The sequence below is a fragment of the Trichomonas vaginalis genome, chromosome V (genome assembly GCF_026262505.1).
Source record: "Trichomonas vaginalis G3 chromosome V, whole genome shotgun sequence".
Lineage (NCBI taxonomy): Eukaryota > Parabasalia > Trichomonadida > Trichomonadidae > Trichomonas > Trichomonas vaginalis.
In genome coordinates, this window is record NC_067207.1 from 5161684 (window position 1) to 5181751 (window position 20068).

General features: G+C 31.6%; 8 protein-coding genes across 8 annotated transcripts, besides 1 other annotated feature; 2 read left to right on the forward strand and 6 right to left on the reverse strand.

The window, feature by feature from the left end:
* Positions 1–36: 36 nt before the first annotated feature.
* On the reverse strand, positions 37–1158 carry TVAGG3_0281540 (glycine-rich protein family; the record flags this gene model as incomplete). Its single annotated transcript, XM_001326765.1, has 1 exon — positions 37–1158. One exon carries the CDS (start codon positions 1156–1158, stop codon positions 37–39), a length of 1122 nt encoding a protein of 373 aa, XP_001326800.1.
* An 831-nt stretch (positions 1159–1989) lies between these two features.
* TVAGG3_0281550 (protein kinase-like (PK-like) family) lies at positions 1990–4705 on the reverse strand (the record flags this gene model as incomplete). The annotated part of the gene is made up of 1 exon (XM_001326766.1): positions 2340–4520. One exon carries the CDS (start codon positions 4518–4520, stop codon positions 2340–2342), a length of 2181 nt encoding a protein of 726 aa, XP_001326801.1.
* A 159-nt stretch (positions 4706–4864) lies between these two features.
* TVAGG3_0281560 (uncharacterized protein) lies at positions 4865–5915 on the reverse strand (the record flags this gene model as incomplete). The annotated part of the gene is made up of 1 exon (XM_001326767.1): positions 4935–5282. One exon carries the CDS (start codon positions 5280–5282, stop codon positions 4935–4937), a length of 348 nt encoding a protein of 115 aa, XP_001326802.1.
* Positions 5916–6750: 835 nt separating this feature from the next.
* Positions 6751–11944: a mobile genetic element.
* Positions 7857–8168, reverse strand: TVAGG3_0281580 (uncharacterized protein; the record flags this gene model as incomplete). The annotated part of the gene is made up of 1 exon (XM_001282332.1): positions 7857–8168. One exon carries the CDS (start codon positions 8166–8168, stop codon positions 7857–7859), a length of 312 nt encoding a protein of 103 aa, XP_001282333.1.
* Positions 8765–9224, reverse strand: TVAGG3_0281590 (zebrafish ch211-108c17.2-related family; the record flags this gene model as incomplete). The annotated part of the gene is made up of 1 exon (XM_001326768.2): positions 8765–9224. A coding segment is annotated over one exon (460 nt), but the record flags the coding sequence as incomplete, so codon positions are not given.
* A 427-nt stretch (positions 11945–12371) lies between the features above and the next one.
* On the forward strand, positions 12372–13280 carry TVAGG3_0281600 (uncharacterized protein; the record flags this gene model as incomplete). Its single annotated transcript, XM_001326769.1, has 1 exon — positions 12372–13280. The coding sequence occupies one exon, from the start codon at positions 12372–12374 to the stop codon at positions 13278–13280; it is 909 nt and encodes a 302-aa protein (XP_001326804.1).
* Positions 13281–14064: 784 nt separating this feature from the next.
* TVAGG3_0281610 (multidrug resistance protein YPNP-related family) lies at positions 14065–15617 on the forward strand (the record flags this gene model as incomplete). Its single annotated transcript, XM_001326770.1, has 1 exon — positions 14082–15617. One exon carries the CDS (start codon positions 14082–14084, stop codon positions 15615–15617), a length of 1536 nt encoding a protein of 511 aa, XP_001326805.1.
* Positions 15618–15817: 200 nt separating this feature from the next.
* TVAGG3_0281620 (PHOSPHATIDYLINOSITOL KINASE family) lies at positions 15818–19400 on the reverse strand (the record flags this gene model as incomplete). The annotated part of the gene is made up of 1 exon (XM_001326771.1): positions 15965–19393. One exon carries the CDS (start codon positions 19391–19393, stop codon positions 15965–15967), a length of 3429 nt encoding a protein of 1142 aa, XP_001326806.1.
* Between the last annotated feature and the right edge of the window lie 668 nt (positions 19401–20068).

Below are 20068 nucleotides of genomic sequence, written 5' to 3' on the forward strand. Positions count from 1 at the left end.
GGGAATCCAAGGATATATGATTGAATTTTTTCAAGTTTATTCAGAAATCGAAGATACAATAATTGTGAAAAGGAAACTACGACTTAAAAAGCATTTATATGTGGGACATGGCTCATATTCTAAGATTCTGATGATAAGTCTGCCGTTGCCTTCCCAGATTCCTGCTTGATGAATAACATTAGAAAATAAATAATCTGCTTTTGAAAACTCATATTCACGACTTCCAATCAAAGTATAAAAGTCATCTGTTGCATTGATATTTCCTTTAGGAATAATCGCGTCTTTAGTTAATGCCCATGAAGAGCCTCCTCCAGAGCCAGAATCTGGGTCGTGACTAGCAAAGCCACCAAACCATCCACTTCCAGATCCTGGTTTATCAGCTGATTGTGAGTATTTATGCACTCCATTAATGTTCATCGATCCAGATAATTGAGGTGCCTCCCCAGATCCGAAAGTGAAACCAAAAGTAGAATTAGCTAAATAAGAACCAATATACTTTCCATTCTCAAACCATCCTTGTGCAGTCAAGCCACCTCCGGAACCTCCTGAGCCATCATCTGCTTTCATAAACTCGCCCACAATGTTGTCACATCCGCCGCCAGAACCGGCCACAATCACTCGATGCCATAAAGTGTTTTCACGGAATTTGACAGCAGTTTGGCCGCCTCCAGTTCCAACAGAAGAGTGCGGAGGTGCACTACCTCCACCTCCATACCCACCTGGAGAATAAAGACTTCTTTCGAAACAGCTAGGTTTATTTTCGCAGCCAGATTTTGGAGTGGCAACTCTTCCTTGACCACCAATGGTAGCATACGATTTTGTTGATTGCCTCAAGCGGATTATTCCAGATATGTATCCGCCCGCACCACCTATATTAGGTTTAGTCAGGCATTGTGTGTTACCGCGATACAAATTTACAATTTCATTTGAAATACAACTGCCATTGGGAAATCGATATGATGATACATGGTCTGAAGTGGTGCCACCTGATGATCCATAAAGCTCGAATTTGTACACGCCAGGTGGAAATGTGATCTCGTAATCTGTACAATCTGTGCTACTTGTGCATGGATAATTGAAAATATATTGATGATTATGTTCAATAACATTGATTCGTGCGCCAACTTTGCTTGCATTTACAAGCTTATATTTCAGCATTTATTTAGAATTGTTTGTCTGGATCTTTTTCAAGGAATAATTTAATTTTGCAATTTGGACTTCCAAGATTCAACACAAAGTGGTTTACGTATATATTGATAAGTAATATAAGTAGAAAGCATTCATGACTCACTTTTATTCTGATGAAAATTGAAAGCTAAAAAGATACTCCAAGGGAAGTGAAATAAGTTACAAAAATGATTTGACAAAGTTTTTATTGTTTTGGTGAGTAGGTTGGACCTCAGTATTTGAAATTGAGTTTCAGTCGTCTTGTGATAAAAAAAACTTTGTATTTTGAAAATTATGATTATTAAGAATTAGAAATATAATAGCATCAAATTATAGTCTTAGAGGTATAATTCAGCATTTTGAGATTTTCTAATGGGTGCAAAAGTGCCAAAAGCGATTATTATGAATTCAATCCGGACAAATTTTACGATTATTTCAAAATGGATAATACTTTTGAATGATTGAAAAGAGGTGTTAGTATAATGAAATATCATAAGCATGATTTGATATTTTATTATGGGAACAATGCTTCTTGAGTTTGCAAAGCATCCATACGAATCTGGACATATTATGTCTACTTTTATTTCGAATGATGTTGTTGTAATATAATTAAAACATTGTTGTTTGATTAAATCTGAAAAACAAATCGCCGAAGACTTCTTTGTTATGATGATTCGATCGTTAACATTGATACGAAATGTATCATTTTCTGTATTCATTTGTTCACGCACTAATTCTTTGCATAATTTAGAAATTTGCATCATTAAAAAATAAGGTTAATGTTATATTTTAGCAAAATAGGGCAAAAATTGAATGAGTGAAGCGGTTTTCAATTTTCGAACTATTTTGTAATTCTTGAAGAAGCTTTCAATCTTGGTCAAGAATTATGAAATCTGGAGGATATTCTCAAATTAAGGAAAATGATTCTCAATTTTGAGAGAGTTCCCAATACATGAAATTTTATCTCTTCATCCATAAAGACTAATAAGAAACATCCTAAGAAATATCCTAATCTTCATTCTTTTAAATTTGAACAATTTTATTCCTAGGTCTATAGTTTAGCTTCTGATGAATCTAAACCTATGGAAACAAATCTATCTCTGGGGAAAAAGAGGATGTTTATTGACTAAAAAACTTTATTGTGTCATATTTCAAAAACATACAAGAAAAATTTATTTGTTTATGCCAAAGAGATTCAGTTCTTTTTCCAGAGCTTGAGATATTTTTCGTATTTCATCGATTTCCTTATATTGTTTGTAATTCTCATAGAACTTTCTAATTTCTTGTAGAGATCCCCAAAACTGCGGAATTCTTGGTGATTCCTTAATTTTGCTTTCTTCGAAGCAGAAATAAAGAATTTCATTAAGTTCGTATATAAAGGAGTCATCATATTCTCGTGATCCGAAATTCTCTTTGAAAACAAATTCTTTTACAATTTTGTATAGAATATCTTTGATTATTTCTGGATTTCTGTTCTCTTCATCATCCCAACAAAAACAAATAGGATAAATCAATTCTGTGAACAATTTTTGCTGATAAGGAAGCAATTTCTTCAAATTCTCTTCTTTTTGATACGTATCATCATATAATTTAGTTGCATCACCGAATCTGTCCACATCTTTGAATATGTACTCTCCAGAAAGCAGTTTATACAAAGTGGAACCAAAAGAATACATCATCAAACCTGATTTCGTCAAATTTTCACGTTCTGGATATCTAAAAGGTACCACACAACAAAGAGTTCCAAGAGTTTTCAAGTCATTTTGGAAATCAATGAGGTGGCCATAGAAATCATTGTCAATAACTAAATTATTAAAGGAAATGTCTGGATGATAGACATTATTCTCAACCAAAGTGATCATTTGTGATGCAAAGCTGCAAATTATCTTAAAATCAACAAGACAACGCTTAACAGGGTCTTTTGGTAAAAAATCTTTCTCAATACAGTCTCTAAGATGAAATCCTGGTATGTAATCCATAATTGTGAAATAATCATTACCAAGTTTCTTGTTAATTTGTGTTTCACAGCAAAATTTACAAGATGAAATTATTTTTTCAAAATCTTTGCATTGATGATCCTCAAGATTGAATCTCTTGAGTGCATAATAACGTGGTGGATAAACGTCATTATCACGGCATAAATAAACTCCTGGTTTTTCATTATTTACATATCTCTTGAAATAATGCAAAATTGAGAACCCAGGATAACATTCTTCCTCTTTGATTGAATCGATGTTGACTTTGACATGGAAATTGTGAAGTTCTTTGTAAAAAATATCTTGAGAAACAAAATTTGAGTGAATACAGACATTGTTCATATCAGCAGTTTGTACATAGTTGTGCACATACTTTATTGGCCAGATATTTTCGTTTGTTGCTGAATTTAGAAGATTTTGAAAATGTTGGATGATTTCCATGGGCCATTTGATTTGGAATGCGTATTGCTGCTGCTTAACCTTCTTAATGAACTCAAAATATGTATCAGGATTGTAATAATTTGAATATCCATCAAAAACTTTGATTTTGCTATTAACAATGAGTTCAATGATTCTATTTTCTACTTTTGCATTCATTTTACTGTTGCCAATTGACAATTCTTGAATATTTTTCAGATTTTGTTCAATAAAATTAATTATTTTAATTAATTGGAACAATTTGAGATCCCAATTAGAAATACCAAGTCCTCTTAACACATTCCCATGTTTCTCCATGTAATCCATGAATTTATCAAAATAATTATTCGAATATGGACAATTATTCATAGAAAGCAGTTGTAAACAGTTCATTTTGTCCAACAATTCAAAGAACATGTCAGAAAGTTGATTTCCATCAAAAATGAGTTGTTTTATTGAATCCAAGTTATCAAAAGTGAATTTTTGCTCAGTAAATTGAATATCGTACTGAATGTTGATGACCTTAATTGAAATTTGATTATTAGAAGAACCGATTTTTGATAAAATGTAATAAAAATGTGAAGTCTTTATGTTTTTGAATGTGTACTCGTTTATTTTTGTCTTGACATCATTGAGCATATTAAATTTCTGGTCAATTTCTTTAAATGAGTCTTCATTTGATAAAAATTTTTTGAAATCAATTGTAATTTTTAATTTTTCAACTCTCTCGTCGTTGATTGTAGCCTTAAGATTATTGTAACAATATTCGAAGTTGATAAAATCGACATCAAAGTAAATTGTATATTTAATATCTGAAAGGAGATTAATGTTGTAGAGAGAATAATCTGAAACATAACATAATTCTAATTTTGTTATTTTCGTAAGCTCTAAGCAATCAGAGATCTCGTTTGATTGTTTCTCGTTAATAGAGTAATCAAAAACAAATGTCAGATAATCCATATTGTTATATATAATATATTTTAGTATTGGACTGAATAAATGGGACTCCGTAATGCATTTAAGGGAGATTTTTGTTGGTCTAAGCATAAAAAACTTAGCAATACGATACTTATCTTCTGCGGATAAACTACTGTCGATATTTTCCAGCTGATGATTGAGAGCTGAATGGAAAGGATAAACTGAATTTTTCATTATTAAAAATTTTGACTTCCTAAAAAAATCAGTATTTCATGTAATGTTTTTAAAATGCTTAACGCAATCTTCTACTGTAGCAGATGATTTTAGTTTAATTTTTTTTTCATTTCACAAATCACAATTGATTCTAATATCGCATTTTAAAATGGCTTAATTATTAAGGTAATGATTTTATTTCGCAAATATAACAAAATAACAAAAAAAATAAAAATAAAAATTTCATTGTTTGAAGAAATATCCAAAAGGAGATAATAAAACTCTAATTGTAACTGCAATGAAGAAAATTATAAAACAGAATATAGAAGTAAATAGATCTTCTTTGACATTAGCAGCAATTTCTTCTTCTTCGAGTGAACTCAACAGTCTAATACTATATATTGTAGCTTCTTCATTCATCCATTTAATGTCTTTTGGTTTTTCTATCATTGAAAAGTCACCGCGAGTAATATGATGTCGATATAACAAAACTTCATCAATAACAGGTAAAATCATTGGGAACCACATAGAATAAAATTGATATGCCCATACTTCTTTGTCGAATGTAGCCGCAAACACTACAATATTCATGATAAAAAGCAATACATTTTCGATATGAATGTATTTAAATGGTAAGTTTATGTGCCACATATGAGCTAGGTAAGTGAATAGAATTGTAACAATTCCTTGGAATAATGATGTAAATCCGGCAACAATTGATAAAAATAAAATTATTGGTAAGGAAATAAACCATATTAGCATATTATATCGATATTTCATACCTGTTAGTTTTGTAACCATGAAAAGAAATATGCACGAGCTTGCTATTGTATCACACGGAAAATTATATTGTAATGAAGCTTCATCGTTGAGGGAAATGCAGGGTCCATCCTGCTTAATCAATGAAGAAATAGGTGTTACTAAAGTATATGAATAAAGTGTTTGATGAAATAAAGAAAGTAAGCTAAGTCTGATAATTGAATAGATTCTTGATGCCTTCTGGAATTGTCCGAAGCGAAATATAGTAGGAAATATAATCAAAAGTACAAATATTAGGTAGATCAGTGGAAAAGGTTCAGACCAGCCTAATGTTGGTGTATAAAACTGTGAGCATTTGTCCAAAATCTTATTATTGAGATAGCATCTATTTAAAAATGAGTCTCCGAGATTATTCCAATAAGTATCCCGAGGGTCATTTGCTTCATTAGGATTCATAGAAAAAAGAAATTGAAAAAAATGCCATGACGAGTAAACCATTAAAGTATAATGTTTGACCTTTTATACCGTTTGTTAAATGAAATGTATGGCTTTCTGTCAGCTTTTGTACTGTATTGGATAAAATCAACAATATTTTTTATAGATATGTAAATACAAATATCAGTGTTAGTATATTGGTACATAATTTTACCATTAATATGCAATTTTATGTATATTTTCAGAATTTTATTGAAGAAAAAACAGAAATGAGCTCTTAACCTTCAAGATTTCTTCTTCAAATGCTCATTCTGATACTATGTATTGAAAATAGAGAGTCATTGTTACAATAAAGGACTTCGCGCCAATAAAATACACTCAATTTTCAGAGAGATATCGGTTACTCTTTCACTAGATTTTCATCTCAATTCAATATTTAATTAAATTAGATAAGTCTCATAATTTCGAAAATCTTAAATCAGGCAAGCATATCTTGTTATTTTAAGTTCTATTGAGGTGAATATAGTTTGGGGATCTATAGTGTGAAAAAACAAACTTACAACATTTCTTTATGCGAAAATCTGGAAATTCATACAGAAAGATGGTCATGGAGCTATCATTCTTCATCATGAATAATATTACAACAAAAAAGAAATAGCCAATGCAGTATAAAGAGCAGTTTGTCCAACTACATCTTTTTCATCGATCTTGATGGCGAACTGAATTAATATATTTGATTTCAAATCTGTGGCAAAGGTCTGATTGAAAAACCTTCACCTTGATTTTTGGGCAAATCCTGCTAAAATTAAATTTCAAACCGAAATTTTCGTTCAAAACAAAATTGATACAAACTTTCTGTTTTTAAGGATACCCTTACATTGCGTAGTTAGAAAGAGAATATGATATTGTCATGATTGCTAAAGTTTTAGGCTCCAGAAATGAATATACATCAAACTGAAACAATTGATAAATTGAATGAACTTTTGAGAGGTTCTCAAATAAAAAAAATTATCTAATTTTTTACAATATTACTATTATTTTATCCACATATGTATATATAGTAATTTGAGAAAACTTTTAGGAAAAAATAAGTTTAATAAAAATCTGAATTTTACTTGTTGTGGGATTGTTATTAATTGACACTCCAGACGTATTACTAATAGTTATGCGTATGCAATTAAAGTATTTCTGATGGACAAAATGTGAGATTTATATCAGATAATTCATTTCTACTATTAAATTATTCATTTATGAGTTTGCACTTATTCGCACTAAATAAATAACTATTAAAAATTGTTTTAATTAATTGACACCATATAATAGAGTGAATTTTGTTTGATCAAACAACAATAGATGATAGATATAAAGCCAAGAAACTTGCTATTAATATGCTCTACTTGCTATTTCAATGTAAGTATGATATTTTCTAAATGTTTCGTTCAGATAACTTAGATATATTAGTCAAAATTTGAAATTTTTATAGCACATATATTAAAAATAATTATTATTCATAAAAGATTAATGAAATAGTAAAAAAAATCAATCAAATTATAAAAATACAACATATGGTTTTTTATGGTTGTCTCATAATAGCATTTCATGAGAAAAAATATAATACTATTTATTTTTGCATAGTTCAATTTTTTTAAATAATGCAAGATATCCCGCCATTAGTTTTCATGAAATAATCCAAAAATCAGCATACACTTGAGAACATAGCAGCTCTACATGTTTTCGCTATTTATTTTCCAATAATATGAGGGGTTCACGGGATAAAGCTTCATTAAGCATAATTGATTACAATATCATCATATATATACCGAACATATAACAAATGGGATATTTGTATACTAAAATAAAAAAGGAGCAAATTATATAATTTTTGTCATGCTACTTATAGGTTCAAAAATCTTATAATATAAAAATATTTTCAAATACAAAGAAAATATGTGTTTATTTCAAATTTGAAAATTAGATATCTTGTGGGGTCCACTTTCCTCCTCTGTAATCACCTGTAGGGTTATCCTTAGGAAATCTTTTTGCATTTCTTGCCTTGTTGATCTCTTTTCTTGTTTCTGGTGTAGCTTTCTTTTGATTTCTGGATTTATTTTTCTCATATTCAAGTTTTTGGAGTTCGCGGATTGAAGGAGATATTTGGTAATTATTGACACGATTGTATATTTCTTGTTTGCATTTCTCTCCTTCGTTTTTTTGTAAAATTGTAACAGCCGTACGCATTTCAAACGATTTTGCGTTGTTTCCTTTGGGACACTGAGTAAGCATTGAGTGATGTATCGATTCATTTTGTTGTGTTTGAGCATTAGGATCAATTTCTGGAATCAACTTTGCGGCATCATCTGTAAAACGTTGAAATTGCTTCGCTAAATCAGGTTTTGTAAGTGGCTGAAACACAGGATATTCTTTGTCTTTTTCGTGAAGGCAATTTTCATGCCTTCCGATAAAATGATTTAATGTATTCTTCCATAGGAAAATTTTTTTCGTTGTTTCAATTGGAAGCATGATAATAAAAGTGAACCACTTAATAACTTTCGAATATATCTGATGAAATACTTTTTCTTGGTGTTTTAATGGTCTTCCACGTTTCTTCGGCTCTTCTGCTTTAGATTTGATTGGGAATGCTGGCTGTGATTCACTTTCTTTCTGTTGATTAACAGTTTCTTTTCCTGCTGCTTCTTTATATCCACCATTTTCAAGCTTTTCGAAAGCTCTGCCAACTGCACGTACACAATGACGAGGATCAAGTGTAATTTTAGCATTCGGAGCATATTGCTGGATGATGGCTTTCGTTTTATTGTCATTGTCATGAACCACTGTGGAAACATTTGTAAAGTCAAAATTTGACATCATCCTCTTTGTACATTCTGTTTCCATCATGTTGGATGGGCCTTCAAAGTCTCCTCCAGAGCTCTTTTTTATAACAGTTGTTTCACCAACAACTTTTCCACGGTTGTCCATCATTAAACTTTGGCACGCTGTAGCATTTCTGCCAACATTATAATGCGAATCAGTGCTTAAAAATGTATCTTTCTTCATTGTTTGTTGAGCATTTTTAATAGATTGCTCTTTATATTCTAGTATTACCTTACCTATTTCTTTTTGATGACGGTAAAACTCTTTTTCACTCGGCACTTTAATATTGTTATCTTGAAATAAATTCCTTGCTCGAGTATAAGAGTCACCATTAACAATTACAGAAGCAGTCCAGTGTTTTGGATCGACTTCCTTTGGCGCATTCTTTTCTTGGGAGTTTTTTCTTGCTTCAATTGATTTTTCGTTAGCTTCACGACTTTGTTGTTTGCGTCTGCTTGGTGGAGGCATATTACGTAAATGGTCGGCAAAAAATGTAATAAACGTAGTGAATAATTAAAAAGATTGCTTTATATAACAAATATAATCATTTTTTCCTTAGAAATCCCATTATTTGCATAACAATATTTAAAAATATTTTTTTGATATAGTTTACAGTCACATCAATATGAACTATATTAAACTATCAGAAACTTATGTATGTTATTAGTAAAGTTGAAATTTTTATCATATTTACACATTAAATTTAATTTTCATGCATATTTAAGTTTTTTTCAACACAATCTTGTATTGTTAGTACCGACAATATGAAAGAAAGTTATACTGTATTTAATTTTAGCAATAAACAAAAAAATCTAAATTATATCTTTAGATACTAGGATTGATTTAATGACTAAGAACGTTTTTATCAATAATACCATGATTCATAACATATAGACATAACCTAAATATACCAAAGCATTTCTACTTGGAACTAGCGCATCGCCAAAATAATGGGTCAATATTCATTTGACGTAATGCTGATCGAGAGAAGTCTTTATATATAAGCCTTATCACAATGCCACGAATGCACCCAGCTGCAGGCGTGTCTTGTTTAACATTCATTCCTATATATGATGGAACATTAATCAATAATCATGGAAGTATCACTTTTCAAATAACATCATTGTTAAATGAAAGAAAATTGTATGCAAAATTACATTTTGGTAATGGTGAGACGCAATATGTTGAAGTATATATCATTATTATTTAATATACAAACAAACTCTAGTACAAAATTGTATTAATTCAACTTTCATGTCTAATATAAAAACTTTTTTTAAAAAAAAGAGATATAATCGTGTATAATATGAGAAAAATGAATATCAATACAAAATAAAATATCAATTAGCTATTGCTGATGACATATCATGAATATTGATCATTTGATTTGATTAATTTTGATAAATATTAGGCTTTTTGCTAGTTACATATTACAATAAGGCTTTTAAATGGATATTTATTGATATGAGCTTATTTCAAAATGACAGTCTTTGATTTATCCACTAATAAGATTTGATGTCACAAAAATCTAGATTTTGGGGCATAAAAACCTAACACCAAATCATAACTTCTGTGCATATACTAAATTGAGTACAGAAATATGTTAATTTTCAGTATTTTTAGAAGAATTCTTATTATCCTTCAAAAAGTCAGTATTTCTGCTGTAATTTTCTACAACATTGTAGTTATTGCACTTTGTCTATGGATTTGTATATATGTTATATATAAATTATATATCTAAACTGCCCATAAGTGCAATTTTTATATAAATTGTTTATTTCTTTAACAATTTCATATGAAATATGCTTTTTTAAGCGTATCAAAGCTGTGTTCTTAATGTGCATGGATATATCAAGAAAAATGTCGAAAAAAAATGTGAATTCACAAATTCACTGAATTTTCACCGTTTTTTGAATTTTGCTACAGCACTAATATTAAATAATACTAAAATCTTCTGTCTTTGTAAAAGAATAAATTCTGACAAAAAGTGCTCGTTTAAATTTAATGATCATCTGTATGACTAAGTGGTAAAAAGTGTTTATGACCAAAAAGGGTTACATGCTTAGTCTATTTTTCTGACAGGATACTCTAGATTTACATGATCTCTATTTCATATCTCCGTTTTTAGATTCTTCGACAGATTTTATGATAGAAAACCAAGATTAACAAATTTCCGGTATGTTAATGAAGAAATCTGCAGCTACCCTCAATATTATTTCAATAATCAGTATCGTTTCTCTTACAATTTATTTTTTCTCAATAATTTAACAAGAAATAACAATACACACTTGGTTTTACGTATAAAAGCTAAGTGTCGAACTTAATCAACTTTACTTACTTAGCAAATGAATATTTTTGTGGTTGCGAGTTCTGAATGCTGAAGTTTTAGATTTCTCTATAAATGATATCATTGCACTTACAATGTTGTTCCAGCCTATCGCATAAATCATAGAAAATCCAAAAAAAAAATATAAAGAAAATTCATGTCATGAAGTTCAAAAAATACCGTGTAACATTAAAATTTGTTATGCATAATACATTTTAGCTATTATTGATTTTTTTTAATTTTCGAGAAATTGAATGGTGAGTCCGATAGAGAAATTTTTAAAAATCCTAGTCCCTCATAGAAGTAATTTCCCTCGTCTCCCATACTTCCAAATGTATGCATATGACATAAACTTTTATGCATTACACAAATGGCCAATAATATCTATAGAGTAAAAAATTAGAAATTTAATTTTTTTATATGATAGTTATATTTCAGATTTGCGAGCGTAACTTTTTTCTCCATGGCATACTTGTTTTAAGAGCAAATGATCAAAATCGTCCTTCAATTATTGAAGGAGCTGATATCTTTTGAAAATTGAATTGAAAGGGTATTCAATTTTCAAATTTCCTCTCAATTTTGGAAACATATCAACTCTATGAATTAACAATTATGTGCCTTCACAGTTTATCAGTCATATAAGGTGCTTATAAAGAAAAAAGTTGCGCTCGCAAAATATGTTTTTATATAGATTTCACATAAAATAATTATGTAATTTCTAAAAAGAATATTTTTGTTCTTGAATATTAAAGTGTATTGTAGTTTAAAAAGTTTTAAATATGTTGCTAAAATTTCAGGTTTATAGCTCATGTCTAGCATGACTTCTTCGTATGCGCAAAAAATCTGACACGTAAGGGTATCCTTAAATGGTTTACATATTGTCATCTAGGTATCCTTAAATGGGTTCGAGCAGCTCTTGCTCCAAAATATCTCCAGAAAGTATTTCATCCCCATATGAATATATCTCTGATTTAGAAGATTCATATTCTAATTCCAAAGCTATTAAGATGGAACCAATCAAATTTTCACACCAGTAGCGTAAAAAGGTTATTGTTCCTAAATGTGTTTGGTTTAAAAAATTTGAAATCAAATACACATTCCCAATCATACCAATATGCTGTGATGGAGAAAATTTTGACTTTATTGTTGGTTGTGACTATTATTTCATTAACAATAACAATGAAATAGGATATTTAAAGCTTACGTATGAAGAAAATGATAGTATAACTCCAAAGGTCGAGCATGAATCAGTCCGAAAAGTTAATGAAGCTAATTTAGTTGAAAAAAGGATGTTAAAGATTGCAAATCTGTTGCGTAATCCAATATCAGAATCATTAGCATCACAAATTCAAGATTTGAACTGCGATCTTCCAAAATTTTTCGAATTTAAGAAGAATTTACTTAACGACAACGATATAACATATGTTCCAAAAGGTACCAAATGTACACTCTCATTTGCTGAGACAATTATTTGTATGGGAGGGAAACCTCCTCGAATCATTCCGAAGAATCCTAATAATTCATGTGTATACCAAGTAAATAGCAATAATGAGCAACTCAATTCCAAAGAAAAACAATCCTATAATCGAATATTAAAGAAATCTGATAATAAATATCAAAAAATTAATGAAATTCAAGAAATTCAAAATTTGGATGAGGAAAATGATCAAAAGTGGGTGTATCAAGATTATGATCATTCGTACGATCCAATACCAAAAATTAACAATGATTACATTTATTATTTTGAAAACAAAAGCCAGAAAAAGGAAATAGGATTGAATGACGAATACTATTATCCTGTCATTGCATTTCGCGGTGTATACAGCGATCGTGTGTTCTTTTTCTATGGCCCAAGTCTCTTTGTAGTTTCAAATACAAAACAAATTGCTGATGCACAAATGTTTGTCTCTCGATATTCTTACGGTCCTTTCTACTTGAGTTCTGAATTTAGATCTCCATCGAACAGAAGAGAGAAAAAACTTGTTCGACAAATGAAGAAGTTTTTCAAGAAAGACTGTATATATCAACAAAATCCAGCAATCTACCCCAACATTGCAGAATCTGGATTATCCGCATATGGAATTGACACAGCAGCTTATTACATTTATGATTTTGTTCCTATGGGTGATGTTATAAATACAAAACAAATTGTTGAGGATTTTATAAATTCCAGATTAACCCTTACTCGGGCTTTGTAATTATCTATCACTTTGTTGATTTTATTTTAAACTTTTTTTTTAATCTAATGTGTGTTCATTTTATTTTACATTCATCAAACGAGTCTTTATGCCTCAGCCTCCAAGCATCGTACTCTTCCTGTGGAATTGGATCATCAAGAGACCTAAATTCCATTGTTGTCGGTTTTGGCCCGGATGTTTCACAAATTTCTTTCGGTTCTTCGTCATTTTCGTCTTCAACAACTTTAAAGAAAACTTCTGACTTATATTCATCATACTATTCTTCACCATCGTCTGTTGAAACATAGCGGCTCTTACTTTTTTTTTCATCTGTTTCGTTCTGAGTTTGTTTTGGAACTGGGACAGACAAAAGACCGAAAATTTAAGAGAATTCTTCAAGTTCGTCCAAGATATTTTGGACTTCAAAGACTTCGCCGTCTTCGTGGCGCTTGACAAATCTAATGTATGTTGTCACAGCTTTCATCGCGAGATGTTTTACGTCAGAAAACTTAGAACAAATATCAACTAACCTCGGTCTAAGTGGCGTATTTTGATCTGATTTTTTATCGTTAATTGAACCACATTGTATTCTATTAAGTATTATAAATAGAATTATAATAATTCGAAGATTTTTATTTGAGACCATTTGAAGACGAATCTTTTGAATATGGATAAATTTTTGGAAGTTAATTAGATTCTATTCATATACGATATTTTCAATTGCGTTCCATGTCATTAAGTTTTGAATGGAATTCAATTTTTGAGACCGAACAAACGATAATTTGAAAGGCCATAAATCTAGCGACGTAATTTCGATCACTTATGGATACTCTATTAATTGGAACAGCCCCCAAAGGCAAAGAACCCGTTGATAAAAATAGCGAACACTATCTATTAGGCGGAAGACCTCCTCTTGTAACGCTATTATCCTTATTGGCTGGGCCCTTATTCAGTCAAGTAACAAATTCAGTATATGGTCTTGTAGAATCATTATGGATATCAAAAACGCATGGACGTTTCGGTCTTACAGTTACGGCGTCCATTTTTGTTTTTGATTATATCACTTTTGCATGCGGAGAGTTCATGCTGATTGCTGTAAGTAGTAGAATATCTCTACTTTTTAGTAAAAATCGTGAAAAAGAAGCCGCGAAAGTGGTCGTTGATTTTATACGTTATTCTTTTATATTTGGAGCAATTATTGCTGCCGTTTTACTGCCTTTAGTACGTGTAGTTGCTAAATGGATTTCAAATTCAGATAGCATTGCTGATGCTGCTTTTAAATATGAAATTCCAATATTGGGTTGTTCGTTTTCACAATTACTATATCTCCTTGGTGCCGGAATACTTGAAGGTGAAGGTAGATCAATGACAGCTGGTTTAACTCAAATTATTTGTTTGTGTTTAATTATGTTTGTTTTTGATCCACTTTTCTTGGTTTATTTTAAGATGGACCTCTGGGGAGCTGCATTAGCTAATGTTGTGGCGCAAGCTCTTGTTGGATGGACTGTTTTGACATTAATTTTATCAGGAAAGTTTTCTCTCAAGTTCAAGCCACATATGTTTATCGAAGGATTCTCAAAACAATCATTTAGAGCTATTAAAGTTGGGTTCGCAGCATTTATGCTCAATATTTCAGGTGCTTTTCCAGAATTTGCAATGCAAAAGTTTTTGGCTTTAGTTGCAGATAATGTTGGTGCATTAAAGCCATTCTTAGCTGTTTATGATACATTTAATAGATTTTATGAGCTTGGTTTGTGTTTCATGTACTCATTTGATGCATCTTTCCTTCCAGCAGCATCTTATGCTGTAGGAAGACGTAAATATAGAAGAGTTCATAGACTTGCATTGCATACATTATGGATTACAATATTTTCATGTTTAATTTATTCAATTTTCTTAGTTTTGTTCCCAGGAATTATTGTTTCACTTTGGAATGATGATGAAGCTTATATTTATTGGGCGGAAAAGCTATTTCCGTTTGGATATTATACATTTGCTCTTTGGCCAATTTCATCAATTTGTTTATCTTATTTAGAATCATTAGAACTTCCAGGAAGAGCAACAATGCTTTCTATTGTTACGTCATTTCTTCCCCTCCCTCTTGCTAGCTCTGCAATTTACTTTTTCAGCAAAAAGAATGATTTGCAACTTATGTTTTCTGCTTACATTTTTGCAGGCTTCTTCCAAGTTCTTTTCTCAATCCCATTCATTTGGAAACCATGTAAAATTGTTCACAAGACTAAGGATGGAAATCCTTTGGAAGGTCTTGAACAACATGAAGAAACCGATGGAGAACTTCTCATCAGTACAACTTCTACCGATCCTATAGCAAGTACTCCTTACGTATCTATCAACTAAATAAAATGTTATTATTTTTGTTTTCATACACATCTTTTTTTCATATTTTATATAAATTCATCAAAATCATCATATTATAAAAATATCCAAAATAATTTAACAAGAACTAGTCATGAAAGCTTAGAGATATATTTGATCAAATGATTTTTGATCGTTGTATATGTTTAGGATCTTGGAACGCTCACTTATTTAAAATATGAAAACATTTGAAGTAAATTCAAAGGATATAAACCTAAGGAAGTCAATATATTTACGAGTAAAGTTAATGATGTAAAAATTAATTGAGAAATTTACGAAATTAAATGATAAATTTTTTTTTATTCAAATAAATGAAAAAATAAATATAATTATTTGCAAACAAGGTTATGTATCCAGTTATTAACAGCTGTTTTTGTAGACTCCGTTGATATCTTAATCAAATTCTTAAAAATATCGGCGTCTTCTCGTTCATTTACGTTCAAATGAAGCATATCCTTCATGTACTGTAAGTCAGAAGGCTTTTGTAGTTCGGGAATTCCTGTTCCAAGCATCAGAAGCATCAAAGACATGATCAAATTTGCTTTTTCTCGCATTACATTGTACGCTTTGATTGATGTCTGCTCGAACTCTTTGTAGAGCTTGCCGTTCTGTCCATCTAAAACAACAACGCAAGCCGGCAAAAAGTGGAAAGGAGCATTTTCTCTTTTGTAGCCTAATTTCTTCTTAAAGTTGCCTAAGAAGTGGCCGAAATCGATATGGAAGAAATGCCCGTCCTGTTGGAGCATGATATTTCCTGGATGTCGATCTGCAACGCCAAGAATACAAGTTGCAACGGCATATCCAGCTGATGAAAGCATGAAATTCTCTTTCGCCATCTGGAGAGTCTGTTCTGTAGTATTCATGAGCTTCAAGTAGTCGATAAACGTGTTTTCATCGAAACTTCCCATTTTTCCTTTCTCCTGTTGCAGTTTCTGCTCTGTAACGGAGTTGGGAACAACTTCGATGAATCCTTGGTTAAGACCTGTAGGAAGAACACTGTAATTGCTCATTCTTAAGTCTAAATTATTTTGTCGCCAGATATAATCCATAACTTTCATAACTTGAAGCGTGAGATGGTCTTGTCTAAGGTCATCTCCAACTTTGAACATAGTCTGAATCGGTTCCGTTGAGAAGGGAGCCGCATTATGGAAAGTTAGCCAAAACGGTTTTTTCTTAGAATTCATAACTTTACATTCTTCAATGATGAATCGATCAACGACCAAACGGGGGTCGACAGGGAGGTGGAACTCCGGGGGAATGACAACGCTCTTGAGCTTGTTCCGGAGAGTAACAGTAGCCTCTGAATATGACTGTTTGCACAGTTCATGGTTCAATTCAACAAGCATCTTCGTAAATTTGAATCCGGTGATAAGCTCATCTCTGTAATGGCCAATACCATATATGAAATTAACGACAACAGCAGAAAATCTCTCACGAATCGCGGAAATATGAGCTTCAGACATAAGAAGCCAGAAAAGATGGTGGCCGACGAACTTTGGCTCGTTAAGACCACGTCTAATGAGGAATCTGACGAGCGCGGAGTCTTCATAAACTTCATACTTCAGAGCTTGCGTTAATTGCAAGATATAAAGTAGTAGTTCGCTATCGTTTAACTGATCGAGTAAGTCTACCGCGTATTTTCTGACATTTTCGTCAGCGAATTTCGCATCAAGCAATGTGAGCGCTCCTGTTGGATCGAGAGGCTTCCACATCGCCAGTACGTAAGGTATTTCGTTGATTTGCGTCGTATTAGTGTAGTCAACTGACTGCAAAACCAAAGGAAGCATCTTTGGATTGTCAACGAATCTGTTTCTGTTGAGCCAGATGAGTTTCCTGTCATCATCTGTCAATTCCATGAGCGGATCGTATGCTTCGAGCTCTTTTAATCTGAATTGGTCCTCATGTTTGAGTAAATGAGGGGCTTTCTGGTTTAGGCTTTGTTGCTGAGGGAAAATGAACATGAGGGGATTCCTAAACCTCGTAAATCTGAAGTGAATAACAACTGTATTGTTCTCTGATGTTTGTCTAGTTGGAAGTAAGTAATCTTTAGCGCGTGTTCGCCACATCTTATGCACAATGGGTGTGGATCTGACCCATCCGTCGTGAGAAAAGATCGTGTAGTTCATAGATGCGATGTATCTCTCTGGTTTATCGGGTTTTTCATCTGGATTCTCGATAGTTATGGATAAAAGTGCTGACCGAGGTATACTGTTGATGTTAATCTGGAACTCTACGTATCGATTTATTAATTGGGTTCTGTATCCAGATGCTTGAATAAAAGTGACAGGTGTAACTAAGTCACTTTTTCCGTGAATAATTGAGCAAGAAATTTGAAGCCTTTGCGTGATAGGCAAATTATATAAGGAACTTAAGAATATTCCGAATCTTGCATAAGATAATATATGTGGAGTACATGGCATATATCCGAACGTTCTTTTCGGAATTCCTACGACAGCGAAGTCCGTAGAAAATTCGGATTTGCTTGGTTCTTCTAATGGTTGATGAGAAAGTTCGTTCTGATAAACAGAAGCGATCAATGAATCTCTTGTATAGAGAAGGACGTTCATTACGGGTTGTCCGGACAATAAGAACTGTCTAACTGATATAAAGTGATCCATTGGAATATGTCCTGCTATGATTTCATCTGTTCCTTGGAGAACAAATGCAAAATTCGAAGGATCTTGTTCAATATTGACCATATGATGGTGATTCATCTTCTTAAGGAGAACAAGAATTGCATCATCAGCTGTTTTTTCACGTTCTACGCGAAAAGATGCTCCGGTAATAGATGAATTTACTCCAACACGTAATTCTGCACGAATGAACACGAATTGAAGATTGCAAGTGTGTAAGGGTGGATCTGTTTCGGACAAACGCATTCTAGATAAGAGAGGATTGATAGATAATCTTGTTATTCTGCTTGTTTCGACACCAAATCTGACATCTGATAGAGAAGAGTAAAGAGAAAGAGTATCTGGTGTAAGTGCAGGTAGAGAGAGGTCGAGTTCCGAAGCGTACTGCTGGAAAGATTTCATTACAGAATTATCCAGTTCAACGAAAACGAAATCGAAGTAAAGTCCGTGCGGATCTTCGATCTGCTCCCAAAGAGCTCCGATCATCTCGGGAGAGAACTCAAACGGTAAGTCATAAGAAGGAAAAGTTGGTGATCCGATAACAATGAATCGGAAACGTGTCGGCTGTGGTATATTGCCTTCTCCAAATATATCCTCGATAACACTGTAAATATGCTTGTGTATCTTTTTCAAAGTCCACTTAATATTGATTGAAACTTCGATAATCGCGGATGTAGGAATCTTAACGTTAATTTTTCGTGTTTTACTCTTAGCAAATGAATTGAAAATCGTCGGAATGGATTCATTTATCGATTGTTTATTTTGAAATTCTGAAATCTCATACACATTCAATGTCATTCGTTGACATTTTGTTGCAACGTATCTGTTAGGTGTTACAATTTCGGAAACTAAAGCTTTACTAAACGAATTTAAATCAAAATTTGATTTGAAAATTTCTTGATCTGTTGAAAAAACAATACATTTCTGTAAATTATCGGATTCTGTATTACATATGACAAAATTTGTGATGCCTTCGTCATTTATAAGCTGAATTATATTTTCTCCCGTTAGAGTAGGAAAAATCGGGAAAGAATATGTTGTTTTCTTGTCAATAACAAGATCCAAATAATGATGGTACTCTCCACGCAAAAGCACAACATCATTTGGATACTCTTCGCTTGTCATAGAAAATTTTTAAAGAAAATTTGTCACTTTTGATTCAAAAATTTGGACAATATCCATATTCTTTGAATTTGATCGATAATTTGTTCCTAGAGGATTTTTCTATCGTTATTACTTTTTCATAAAAATTGAGAAAATAATCTTAACTTGAACAAGGATAATATTTCAATAAAAATATTCATTAAACTTATTTCAATTGTCAATATTCTTTGTTTTTTTGTCTTATAAATTGATAACAATTAAATATTCTCACAGGTATACGTTTGCTTAGATTTCTTGTCTAGGTCTCAGTGATTTTAAGATTTTTCTTAATACGAAATTTGATTTACACTGCAGCTGAGAACAAATTTTCATATGAATTTGATATAAAATCGAGCATACGTGTTACAATTCTGATTACAAATCTTAAAAGAATATGTTGGATAGCAGAAGATTATTTTGATTCAAAAATTGAATGTAATTAAAAGCGAAAAATGCAATGACATAAGATAATACATTTATCACATTTTTAAAAGTCGTACAGTTGTAGAAAAAGTTGTAGAGGCGTGAATTTGATGTAATGGATTCAGAAAAATTGAATTAAATCTTATTTTTTCTGATCAACAAAATTATGTATAAACTTGATACAAATCGTTTCATCCGAAGATGGTTCATTGTTTTAACAGTTGTATTTAAGTT